Source organism: Gigantopelta aegis, chromosome 8, assembly GCF_016097555.1.
Source record: "Gigantopelta aegis isolate Gae_Host chromosome 8, Gae_host_genome, whole genome shotgun sequence".
In the NCBI taxonomy this organism is placed as follows: Eukaryota; Metazoa; Mollusca; class Gastropoda; order Neomphalida; family Peltospiridae; genus Gigantopelta; species Gigantopelta aegis.
In genome coordinates, this window is record NC_054706.1 from 62,746,406 (window position 1) to 62,760,644 (window position 14,239).

At 37.7% G+C, this 14,239-nt stretch overlaps 1 protein-coding gene across 1 annotated transcript in view; it reads left to right on the top strand.

The window, feature by feature from the left end:
* Positions 1–9,540: 9,540 nt before the first annotated feature.
* The window catches only part of LOC121379774 (tachykinin-like peptides receptor 99D), a 53,783-nt gene continuing 49,084 nt past the window's right edge, over positions 9,541–14,239 (top strand). Inside the window, exon 1 of the mRNA XM_041508426.1 lies at positions 9,541–10,043. Within this exon, the coding sequence (XP_041364360.1) occupies positions 9,541–10,043 (503 nt within the window). The remainder of the gene's footprint in view (positions 10,044–14,239) is intronic.

Here is a 14,239-nt window from a genome sequence, read left to right on the forward strand (position 1 = left end):
CCTTCATGGATTACTGGTCAGATAAAACCACAAATCAAACCTTTTATGGTATCTCACAAATGGCAGCCATGGCAGTATTTAAAGTTTGGGGCACTTCAACTTTTGACTCGATGAGATGGTATTTGGTATACCACAGTCCTTCCTTAATTCCTTAGGTATGATTTATCTGCTCATCTAATCAACGGTGCCAATGTGCACGCTTTGTTGTGCCAAGATACGCATTTTGCCATCGTACTTACAGCTAATAGATCGTATTGTACATGTCATGCATTCACCAATAAACATGGCCGTCTTTTAGAAGGAGCGGGACGTAGCCCAGTGGTAAAGCGCTTGCTTGATGCGTGGTCGGTTTGCGATCGATCCCCGTCGGTGGGCTCATTGGGGTATTTCTCGTTCCAGCCAGTGCACCACGACTGGTATATCAAAGGCCGTGGTATATGCATATAAAAGATCCCTTGTTCACAAGATAGGGAAAATCAGGAATGTCTACTTAAACCTTATTTTTTCTTTATTCTTTTTTGTGCTTATATCCAATTTACGGTTCAAGCACACTGTCCTGGGCACACGCCTCAGCTATCTGGGCTGGCTGTCCAGGACAGAGGGTTAGTTGCTAGTTGGTTAGTGAGAGAAAAATAGGGTGTAGTGGTATTACACCTACACACTGAGTCGTTAAAACTCGCTCTGGGTGGGAGCCGGTACTGAGCTGCGAACCCTGTACCTATCGGATGTATGTCCGATGGCTTAACCACGACATCACCGAGGCCGGTTAAACCGTATAGCATCATGGGCCATTTTATAGAAGGGTATCCTTTTTGTCCTGCCAGGAAGACTCTATATACTAAGCTAATCGATGATACGCATACAACAACTGCAGCTTTAACTAGTATGTTCTGTCATGCACGAAGGATCCGGCAAAAGCCTACGACAGGTGTGCGCTGCAACAGCTTGCTCTGAATGTGCACGTTAAGACCTATGACCTGACCTGACCTGACCTGACCTAACTAGTATGTATATATAACAGTGGTTATTTATGCCAAATACTATCATCTATTTTCACTAACCCCTGCGCGTGCTGTAACCTCACCGCAGTGCAGGGGTGTAACATTCTCTTTGAGAATGACCAATACAACACAAATTGAAATTTTGAGTAAAAATCAGTACCTGTCTGTGATATTTGTATTTTTGCACAGTTCTTTACACTGTTTTTATTTAAATCTTGAATTTTTATATTGATGTTGTTCATCACCTTATTTGTTTGCATTACCATAGTTTGACACCTAATAGCCGATGTATTTTTCGTGCTGGGGTGTCGTTAAACATTTACCATAGTTTGACACCTAATAGCGATGTATTTTTCGTGCTGGGGTGTCGTTAAACATTTACCATAGTTTGACACCTAATAGCCGATGTATTTTTCGTGCTGGAGTGAATAAAAAAAATGTTAAAATAACGAAATGTGACAAAATGTATCTGTGATAATGTTCGTTTAAACATCTTAAACAAATCCCCAGACGAACTTTCCAGTTTGATTTGGACTAATTTCAAAGGTTCACTAAACTATATTTATTTTTATCCTCATTATTTTCCTGACAACTTTTACTGGTTTGCTTTGATGAGTGAGTGGAAGTAAGGTATTTCCGTGCTTGCTTGTTTCCCAAACGCTCCATCAAACAGTATCTTAAATGCACTTAACCGAAAAGTAGAGTTTTCTATGGTTTAGAAAAATACAAGTACTAAGCAACGTTTGTTGTTCGACCTCTCAACACCAAAACAGCTTGCACAATAGGGCGTGTAGGTAGTGGTATTGATTTAACTTCGAGTTTAAAAAACCTTTTTACGATCATGTCACATGCTTTAGTTAACAGCAACAAGGATATTGACTGAAGATTCAGAGCTTGCGAGCGTAGGGTGGCACATCCAAGTTTTTGCCACTAAAAAGAGCTAATATATTTTTAGCAAGGTTGTAACTAGGATTTTGTGTGTGTGGTATGTGTGTGTGTGTGTGGGGGGGGGGGGGGGTGTCAGATGAATTCTTGAAACGAACGAGGATTGAAGGCGCAAGATACTAGGGGATCCGGGGAGATGGTTCCAGGAAATTTTGAAATCTAGAGGCTCTGAAATACCATTTTGCAGTCATTTCGGGTGGTTACATACTTAAAACGTCAATATCAACAACCAGAAGAAAAACGGGGGGGGGGGGGGGGGGGGGGCAACTGCTCCCATCACTCGAGTATTGTGGCACGAGCTGAGTCTAGCTAGAATCGAGTCCGTTCAGGTAACACACCACCATTTAGCGTGTCGTTACTGTTTGTAGCAGCTTAATATAGTCCGGTTTAGGAAATATCAGTAGTTCCTCATAGAAAATAAAAACATAAAAATACAAAATTCGGATATGATGCTTGAAATCTTTCTTTGATATTTACACGTAGGTTGACCTCTGTAGTATTTAAATAACCCATTGGTTTGAAGTTACTTGATATAGTGTAGTACTAACTGATAACAACTGTGCACTTGAAACATTCCGTGGTCGAACTATGTTGATTTTGTATGCAGTACTTGTCAGTTGAGAGCACTCCCTAAAATTAGTAGTCTCATGACCCTCCCGATAGCGTTGTATTTTTCACAGAATATATTCTGACAGTGAAGATTGTATTGAACTGTATGGGGTAATTAATGGTGGTGTGTAACCTTCACAGGACTCCAACAACCGTGCAAGGAAGAGCACTCTCATTTAATTATATTTTTACGTCATTTTGCCATAATACTTGCAGACGGTTACATTATATGGCTATGGCACATGGAGGGACAACTTGGCAGAAATCGAATTTGTGTATGCAATACAATAGCATGATTTGGCATCCATGTTCAGCGCTAGAATGAAAATGCATAATGCTATTTCACTTATTCCTCAAGTCTCATTATTATCTAGTGTAAGTGTCGACTATGATTCCAATATGTGACAAATAATTTGTTATAAAAGCTTGGATTGGTGCAAATGATTTCATTTGACGTAAAAAAAAAAAACGACGTTCATAATTGCATGTATCTCAAGTTTGCACTACGATCGGCAATATTTAGAAAACAAAATAGAACGTTTCAAATGCTTTAATACAAATTAATAAAAATTACCGTTGTGTATCTTATTTAATAATAATAAATCAGTAAAAGGTTATCAGCTGTTTAAAATTGTTTGTATTAATGTATGAAAAAATGTGAGAAGTCTCTCATTCAACTAAGTACTGAGAGAGAAAAGGTCGAATCGCGGGACGGTGATACCCCTTATTCTGTTATTAATTTCCTGAGAGATAAAAGAGTTCAATAGTTATTTCATAGTATTTTATATTGATGAAATAGTAATACACACTGAATTATAAACATTGAACATGATAATATTTTACGTTTTTGGAAGTATGAACCAAAGAACACCTTTACGCACAAGTTAAGTATGAACGTCCTGATGCTACCGTTCATTCGCAGGTGTAACTGTATGCAAGTGTTCCGTTGTTCATATTCACATAAAACGTCAAAAAGTATCACTTTCGGTTCTTAAAGGGGCAGTCCTGAGTTTACAGCCATTGTAAAATGTTTCCGACCAATGGAGCCTTTTCGATGACGTAACATACAAATTAAATACATTTTCTTCTTTAAAATACCAGTGTCTGTATTTACAAGGTGTTTGTTGTTGTCCTAATGCGTGTAGTAGCCCAAACCGGATTTTACCTCTCAATAATGTCGTACGTACGATTTTTTTTTTTTTTATCACGAATTAAAGTAAACACTGAGTGTTACAAACATTAGTATACAACCGCAAACACATTCGACATACAGACATTGGCATTCTAAACAAGAGCATGTATTTAGTATGAAATAGTAGTCGCCAACAAGGCTCTGTTATAGCAAACATCTTATAATGGCTGCAAACTCAGGACAGTCCCTTTAAGAAAATAAATGTTGAATGCGTTGAATAAAACTCTTTTCTTTTCTCTGATCACAAGCTCTAACCTCGGTCAGCACATGCGTCCAAGTTAGCGGGGAGTACAGGGGATGGGGGTCGGCTTACTTATCACTCACCTTGCTCATAAGCTATACGAAATGTTTATCTAGGATCAGGCATTACAGTCGGTAGCAGTTAACACAACATGCATCAAGTAACAGATGCCAGAAATGCATTAGACATAGGGAGACGGGTATACTTGTGGCCATTAGTACGTTATCCGAGCGCTAATCGTAAACATATAACAGTGTCCATTTAACATTGTTTACTCCGGTCATCGGAAACATCGACTGAGACCAAAACGATTTGAATTGTTATTTCAACACATGCACGGAGTTTCTCCTATCGTGTAGCTTTAAAGGCATACTGTCACAGATTTAAGGACCTTATTTCCTTAAAAATTAATTATAAATCAAAATTACATTACTTTTTACAGACCAAACCTAGCTATTGCATCACTTTAACTACACCATGATGGAGTGAAATCCATGTCAACCCTCTCAGCAATGTTAGTTTTTGAATTATGGACCATTGTCATAATTCAATTTTTTTTTTTTTTTTTTTACAAAATATCATTAATAAGTGGAGTATGGTGGTTACGTAGATGGTTGAATAAGGTACATTTAGGGACAAATCAAATATATATATGTTTAAGTAATACTTTGTTAGGTCATGTAATAGGTCAGTGGTCTGTGACAATATGCCTTTAAGGCAGAAACATTGAAGTGGGCCTCCAGTAGCGTGGTGGGTCCAACCTTAAGGCTGATAGGTTCTGGGTTCGCACCTCAGTGCCGATTCCTGTCCAGAGTGAGTTCAGATGACTCTGCCAGAAGGATTACTACACAGACGAATATCCAAGCAGCCACTAAGAACTGACCATTAGCCCATGTACTAGGCGCATAGTGCGTGTGCGTGCGTGTGTGTGTGTGTGTGTGTGTGTGTGTGGTATGTGTGTGTGTGTGTGTGGTGTGTATGTGTGTGTGATGTGTATGTGTGTGTGGTGTGTGTGTGTGTGGTATGTGTGTTGTGTGTGTGTGGTGTGTGTGTGTGTGTCTGTGTGTGGTGTGTGTGTGGTATATGTGTGTGTGTGTGGTGTGTGTGTGTGTGTGTGGTGTGTGTGTGGTATATGTGCGTGTGTGTGTGTGTGTGTGTGTGTGTGGTATGTGTGTGTGTGTGGTGTGTATGTGTGTGTGATGTGTATGTGTGGTGTGTGTGTGTGTGTGGTATGTGTGTTGTGTGTGTGTGGTGTGTGTGTGTGTGTGTGTGTGTGTGTGTGTGTGTGGTGTGTGTGTGTGGTGTGTGTGTGGTGTGTGTGTGTGTGTGTGTGTGAAGGATAACGTGCTTGAACCATATAGTCACATTAAAAATGTCTGGTTAATAAAAAAGAAACATATTTGGATAAAGTTACAACAGAGTGAAACAAGTCTTTGAATTTGAAACGGGAGAATACTCTTACAAATAGACAAGAATTCGTTTTCGTAACCGTTACTTCTCAGAGTTACGCACGTTTTAGTTTTGTTTTCCTGTTTTTAATTTGAAAACAAAATGCATTTCGTTGTATTAAAAACGCCAGGTTAACCAGAAACAATTCGATTGTACGGAAATGGATAATGTAGACAATCAAATCTAAGTAATGTCTTTTTAACGGAAATAGTGAAAAATACGCCGTAGTGCTTAAGAAATGAACTAAAAACGAAACGCCGGGTAAATGCACAGGCGAGTAATAACAGAGATATTCATAAGCATTAACGTCGTAGCCGGGAGTAGGGCCATGGGGGGGGGGGGGGGCTTGCCTCCCCCCCCCCAGCAATCTGACCTCTTTACAAAAACCACCTTTTATATTTGCCTGTTGCATTTCGTGCGATTGCTCTACCATCAAGCTACTCTTCTCTCTGTGTGTGTCTCTGTCTCTCTGTGTGTCTCTCGCTGACACACACACACTCTCTCTCTCTCGCTCTCTCTCTCTCTCTCTCTCTCTCTCTCTCTCTCTCTCTCTCTCTCTCTCTCTCTCTCTCTCCCTCCCTCTCTCTTTCTCTCTCTCTCTCTCTCTCTCTCTCTCTCTCTCTCTCTCTCTCTCTCTCTCTCTCTCTCTCTCTCTCTCTCTCTCTCTCTCTCTCTCTCTCTCTCTCTCATAGGGTCAAATTTACAAACTATCCTAACTTTACGTTTACGTGACAATGCGATTTGTATCCCTTCTGAACAACAAAATTAATTCGCAAAATAGATTGTCAAAACGAGTCTAAATTGTTGAAACTGAATGATGCTTCGTTTGTTGATGCGAAAAAAAAAGTACGTAACTACAGAAAATGTATCAAGGTAAATACGAAAGAAAATTATTTATTTTATATATTACATTTCGACAACACTGTTATAATAAATATTGTTTTCAATCGTGGATTTAGTAGCTTACGTTTGCATATATACGACAAAACATTGTTGATATAATTACAAACAGTATAAAAAATACAGTATGAAATATACATAAATCACTGTCCTTAAATTTAGTAAATTTTGGCCGATAATGTTTTGTAAATTTGGATCCTGTGCCTAACAAGACTGTGTTTAAGGTTGTACTATACCAAATAAAATACCATAGACGACACTATTAACGTATGTGGCTCAGCACACAATATGCAATATATCAACTAAATTATGACCCTCAAAGATTAAATAAAAGGAGTGAGATCGTCCATGGCTAATTTTCCATATAACAGAATGTGCGCTATCAAAAGTTCATTGCACCTCGAAATTTGACCCAGCCGGAAGTTATTTGATTTTGCACTTCCTTAAACCTTTAGTCGACGTAACTAGCTGTCTAAATATTACATAGCATCATTATTGGGATTGTTTGTTTTGTTTAACGACACCACTAGAACACATTGATTTATTAATCATCGGCTATTGGATGTGAAATATATGGTCATTTTGACATAACAGTCATAGAGAGGAAACTCGTTACATTTTTTCCATTAGGGGTTTTTCTTTTGGAGACGTGTTCTGATGACTTTGCACCGGTTTTACTTTCCGTGTCAGTTATGACTGGGAACGCGTCTAGTTAACGAGCGACGTTGGTGTTTAATCGAGACTACACAGACGGTGTAATAAACTTGTCACCGGGTTTTAGTAATTACAAAAACCGAGACGAATAGGTTATGAGTTATGTGCAGCGTGGTGCACACACAGGGACTGTTACGCGATCGTGTGTGCGACGCGAAATTCAAGAAACCAGTTTACGAATTTTTTTATTATGCAGTAAACGAGTTTCATATTATTACACACAGAAGAATCGTCTGGGTTAGAATTGATTAATATTATTTTTATATATGTTGTATCATAAGCACGAAAAACATACATATATTTATTCTACAATCACTATATATATATATATATATATATATATATATATATATATATATATATATATATATATATATATATATATATACATACATACATACATACATACATACATACAGTCAAACTTTGATCTCTCGAAAACTTCGATCTCTCGATCTGAAGCGACGGTCCCGGCCGAGTTGCTGTACAAACTAGTAATAGCGACCTTCGATATATATATATTGGAAAGATATGATATCTAGATAAATTTCTATATTTTCGGTCACTGACAAAAAATACAGCTTTTTGGGACAGGTGTACACAAGTTATGGTCAGCAAAGGAATGTTGTATTGTTCAAAGTTACGTATTCTTTTACAAACCAAAACTGGAAACTGGAAATTAAAAAAAAAAAACAGCCAGTTTAAAACCAATTTTTATTTTAGAAATAAGAAAGCATTTGTTTTGGTGTATAGATATTGTAGGCAAAAATACTTTTAGTTGGACTTTAGTATTCTGGAACAAGGTAAAGTTGTTAAATAAGACAGATCATTTCATTATTATGTTCGTATTATGTAGAAGTAAAGGGTAAATAAAATAGCCAGTTACTATCTTTATTATGTAGAAGTAAAGGGTAAATAAAATAGCCAGTTACTATCTTCATTATGTAGAAGTAAAGGGTAAATAAAATAGCCAGTTACTATCTTCATTATGTAGAAGTAAAGGGTAAATAAAATAGCCAGTTACTATCTTAATTATGTAGAAGTAAAGGGTAAATAAAATAGCCAGTTACTATCTTAATTATGTAGAAGTAAAGGGTAAATAAAATAGCCAGTTACTATCTTCATTATGTAGAAGTAAAGGGTAAATAAAATAGCCAGTTACTATCTTCATTATGTAGAAGTAAAGGGTAAATAAAATAGCCAGTTACTATCTTCATTATGTAGAAGTAAAGGGTAAATAAAATAGCCAGTTACTATCTTCATTATGTAGAAGTAAAGGGTAAATAAAATAGCCAGTTACTATCTTCATTATGTAGAAGTAAAGGGTAAATAAAATAGCCAGTTACTATCTTAATTATGTAGAAGTAAAGGGTAAATAAATATAGCCAGTTACTATCTTCATTATGTAGAAGTAAAGGGTAAATAAAATAGCCAGTTACTATCTTCATTATGTAGAAGTAAAGGGTAAATAAAATAGCCAGTTACTATCTTAATTATGTAGAAGTAAAGGGTAAATAAAATAGCCAGTTACTATCTTAATTATGTAGAAGTAAAGGGTAAATAAAATAGCCAGTTACTATCTTCATTATGTAGAAGTAAAGGGTAAATAAAATAGCCAGTTACTATCTTCATTATGTAGAAGTAAAGGGTAAATAAAATAGCCAGTTACTATCTTAATTATGTAGAAGTAAAGGGTAAATAAAATAGCCAGTTACTATCTTCATTATGTAGAAGTAAAGGGTAAATAAAATAGCCAGTTACTATCTTAAGATATCGATTTTATCCTGCTCAGGGTAAATTAAAGTTAAAGTCTGTTTTGTTTAACGACACTACTGGAGCACATTTATTTATTAATCATCAGGTAATGAATGGAAAATGTTTATATGCACCACCCACAGGCAGGATAGTACACACCACAGCCAGTCGAGATGCACTGGTCGGGACGAGAAACAGTCCAATTGGCGCACCGACGGGGATCGATCAAACGAGCGCTTTACCACTGGGCTACGTCCCGCCACAGAGCCTGAATTAATGCCAATGCCGCTCGGCAAAGCCTCGTTGCATTCGCCATTCTAACCGTTGCAGGATAAAGCCGATATCTTAAGACAATAACCGATTGATTAACTATAAACCCATATATGAGGTTATTTTCAGTCGTTTATCCTTTGCTAACCACATTATTAATTAATTATGGAAATAACTTCTCTCCCTCTTTTTTGTTACAGTTATCAAGGGAACCTCCCACGCCGGAAGTCTACCATACACTGACCACGGACCATACTGCCGCCGGAGATGGTCGAAGCGTTCGCACCTTCACAGTTGAGAACCGACCGCTGTTTCACCCATCCTACCACGAGACCAGCGTTACAGGAACCGCCGTCTGCCTCGCGGAAACAGCCAAGACGTGCCTTGCCTTGAAAGTCGAGAAGGATGATACAGTAAACCCTGTAAATCCCTTGTTTTAAACCACGTAATCTCTTTGTTAAACCATGACCGCGGTGGCTCCCGACGGCCTTGGCGCATCTCTGCGGTATCTGGGCGGTACCGACAACAGCACTATCATCATGGAAGAATACCCCGTTCACCCGTACCTCTTGTCCTCGACATTCCCAACCGAGAACTTCACTATAAACGCGTCCTTTGGAGGGAATACCACAGAAGAACTCTTGATGGGCTACACGCTGCCGTGGTGGCAGCAGCTGATCTTCATCATCATCTTCGTGGTGATGTTCACCGTGGCCGCCGGAGGAAATATCATTGTCATATGGATAGTTCTGGCGCACAAACGCATGCGGACCGTCACCAACTATTTCCTGGTGAACCTTGCAGTGGCCGATGTGTTGATATCGCTGCTGAACACGCTGTTTAATTCTATGTACAACCTCTACCAGGACTGGTGGTTCGGAAAGGACTACTGTAAGTTCTCCATGTTCATATCGCCGTGCACCATATCGGTGAGCGTCCTCACCTTCATGGCCATCGCCATCGACAGGTGAGTCCAGTGGTGGTGTTTTCTTATTAGTCCGCTACCGGCTCAACCGGAGGGGACTATAGGTTACATATTCGTCCTTCTGACTGTCTGTCTATCTGTCTGTCTGTCTGTCTCTGCCCGTCTCTGTCTGTCTGTCCGTCTATGTCTGTCTGTCCAGCTGTGTCTGTCCGTCTATGTATACGTCCGTCCGTCTGTCCGTCTGTGCCACATATAGTCTTCCGGGTTTTTTTTTCATAATGCCTAAATATATTGAGCTCAGATTTTGTTTATACATGTAGGTTTATCATGTACTGTTACAGATCAAGTTTGACTTTCATGGAGATTAACCCATTTTCCACACAGATTGCGCGCGATTGTGTAACTCCTCTATGTAATCCCGAATAACATAGGACCTCCAATGGCTTGTCAAGAAGGGCACAGTGTAAAACGCTCACTTAAAGCGCGATCGATCTAGGATCGATCCCCGTCGGTGGACCCATAGTACTATTTCTCGTTCCAGCCCAGTGCTCCATAACTGGTGTAACACAGACCGAGCTATGCATTATCTGGCCTGTGAGATGGTGAATATAAAATATCCCCTAATCGAAAAGTTAAAGTTTGCTTTGTTTAACGAAACCACTAGAGCAAATTGATTTATTGTTGGATGTTTGAAGTCAAACATATCATAATTTTGACACAGTCATAATACCTTGCGATAGTTTAGTAAAACTGTGTTTGTGTTTTGTATTAATAAATTATGTTATGTTATAGGAAGGATAGATTGCTGCCTGATCGGTTTTCCGATTTCTATAGCCGCTGGAACGTCGGGCGTTTACCTTTACGTTCACATAGAAATAAAAACATGCATATATGTTGTCCTAGGCGTACGGGGCAGGCTGATTTTTTTCCTGAATTAAAACAAAAACGCCCGAATCTCGATTACAGCATATATCAATATTTAGTAGCATTACTACTAAACAGCTATATAGGGTTGCAAACGAATCATTACACATTTTCACATGGATTAATATTGTGGGTAGAATGATGGAAATGCATGGTGAAAACGAATATCTCTATTGTTTTTACCCGAATTTGAGGATTTGTTCCAACACTGGGTGCCAGGCCAAACACCCTCCCCCGCCCCCTGCCCCGTACGTTTATGAACGTTGCTATGACTACACCAATTAAATAAAAAATTCACATCAATTTTAATCGTGTTCGTGTATTTTACATCTTATCGTCAAGGTGTATAGATTACGCCATGTACATTGTTATTTGTTTTCCAGCCAGTGCACCACGACTGGTATATTAAAGACAATGGTATGTGATGTCCTGTCTATGGGACGGTGCATATAAAAGATCCCTTGCTACTAATGGAAAAATGTAGCAGGTTTCCTCTTTATGACCGTGTTAAAATGATCGTATGTTTGACATCCAATAGTCGATGATTATTAAATCAATGTGCTATAGTGGTGTCGTTAAACAAAACAAACTGTAACTAACTTTGCTTATTTGTTCTTTGTCATCTTTCGAGCGTTCTTTTCGTTCAGTTATCCCACATTTTCCCATTATTATTGTATTATTTCTACTGACCAGTTATTGACTTAGCCGTCTTATTGTCTGTCGACAACAGCAGTCTCCACTGTACTAAAGATTCCTCAGCTAGTAAATGGTAAATCGCATGCCATTCCATAATTAAAGCCTACTTATATACATAGCCGTAGCAGCAATGTTAATGATGCTTGGTACACGTACCACACTGTTGTTGATGCATACCAGACTGGTGTTCACAACGCTGTTGTGGGGAGGGTTGTTTTGCGTTTATTGTGGATACCGTATAAATACCATGGTCAGCCAGTCAGCAGCAGGAAGTATTAGGCTTTTAAGCTTAAGGAACGTATTTCCGTTGTTTCAATACATCGCGTCAATACAAATAGATTTAGTGGAATGAGTCCTCTTTTCGTTCATACTTTCAGTTTTCCGTCCCAACTATTAGCCCAAGGGGAATGCATATAAAAGATAACTTGCTTTTAATGGCTTTCCTCTGAAGACTACGTGTCAAACTTAACAAATGTTTGAGATCCAATAACCGATGGTTAATTAAGCAGTGTGCTCTAGAGGTGTCGTTAAACAAAATAGAATTTAACACGATCTGTGTAACTTATTCAAAATTGTATCTCTGCAGAAAGCGTAGTCTAAAAGATGTTTTGACAAGGTCGTGAATATTCCCAGTCAGCAGAATGTATCGAACGTTCTTCCTGTGGCCTGATAACCCATACATGATAATTCGAAGTGTTATTATGTCACTGCCTGATAACACCTCCGTTGCTACCATGATAACTTTAGCGTTGTTATGTGTTATCATGCCACTAGGAAATGAGTTGTGCGCATGATGGATGTTTGTTCAGTTTTCAGGTAGGTCGTTCCCTCAATGTTTTTAAACATCCATTTACAGCACTAATTGTTGAACTGCATAAGTAAATATAGCATTTATACTTCCCGTAACATCAAATTACCTTTTATTTTTCAATTTTCCATTATTCGCTCCCATTTGGAATTAGACAGCATTTTTAATGAAATATTTTGAAACAAAAAACAAGTAGCTTCCTGCAAATAATGTTTACGCTGGAACAGCGTCTGACGTCACAGTCACTAGCAGCCAACGATGCAGATCTTCACGTCACATTTAAACTTTAGTTTATTTTCAACAAAAAAGGTACAAAAAGTGTCACGTTATGACAAAACAGACTTTGAAATATAATCAAAGTATTTTATTTAAAATTTGGAAACACATAACTTTATGGCTGGCTATGTTATTCCCAAGATGCTTTCGAGTATCTGCAATTATCCGACTTCTGGTAGTAATTTCTATACGATAATACTAATAGTTTCTATATACCTCTTTTGACTAAAATATATATTACAAAAATATAACTTGAAAGGGGATAGATAATAAAAAAAATTATCAGGTTACTACGTTTTGATATCATGGTTATTTGGCTCGGTTCCATAACGATGTAACTAGCTCGGTGAAGCTCGCAAACCTCGCCAAATATAACAAAATGCATTTTTTTCATATTTTTAAAAACGCACGATTATGGAGTCGCGTTTTAGTCTATTTTTAATGGTATTTCAACATCACAGACTCTTGTTTCACTCTGTTGTTTCCAAATTTGTTACTGGCTTGCAAATTAATTAAACTTAGTGTCCATTTTTACGGGTTGAAACTAGGTCTAGGTGAAAAATATGCCTTAGTGTTTAAACACTAGTGTATGTTCCTTTAATTTAACCTGGAAGCAAATACTAGTTCTAGACCGATTGTACTCATATAAACTTTACTCCAATGTTATATACATTTAAAGTAATCAGCTTCTTATTTATTTATTTATTTATTTATTTATTTATTTACGATATAAATAGAGAATAATACATGAGTGGCCGTTAGATACCATTTATCTCACAACGAGTTGTTTTAAAATGTGTCTAACGAACGAAAGCGAGTTTTTAAACGAGTTTTGAGGTAAATGGTATCTAACGGACACGAATGTATTATTCTGTTTCTTACATATCCTCAAAAAAAAGTTTTAAGCAAATTTTAACATTTTTTTCGACTAAAATTTATTTACAGCCGTTGCACTTGTAGCTAACTTACGCGTCACAGACACATGATTGTCGGGTTAACTATATGTCACAGTGTAATCTATTTCCACCGTGTTGGTTTTCATTGGATGCATGGCACTGGTGACCTGGTCACTACCTAGGAGCAGCCAGTCGTATGTTTTGAAACTGTTAATTGTGTAAACAAACCCATGTGTTATCAAAAATAACGCACGATGTTCTCACCAACGGGTTTGTAAAAAAATGTGATATTCGTCATTCTAATATTGACATATTTGGCAATAGTTGTATAATCTGAATGGTTGTTCAGTGCTTTAAAATGACATACCCTAGTTTTTAAACAATAAGGCATATTTTTTACTATTACAACCGTTTTTGATAACTGAAAGCATACTTTACTTAGATTTTATGGTTTAGGTTATCAATTTCCGTACATTCGAAATGTTTTTGGTCATCCTTGTGTTTTTAATATCACAAAATGCATTTCTCATATTTTTAAAAATGCACGTGCGTCTGAGAAATAACAGTTATTGAGTCGAGTTTTAGTCTATTTTTAGATGGTATTTGACCATTTCAAAGTGACAGACTCATGTTTCACT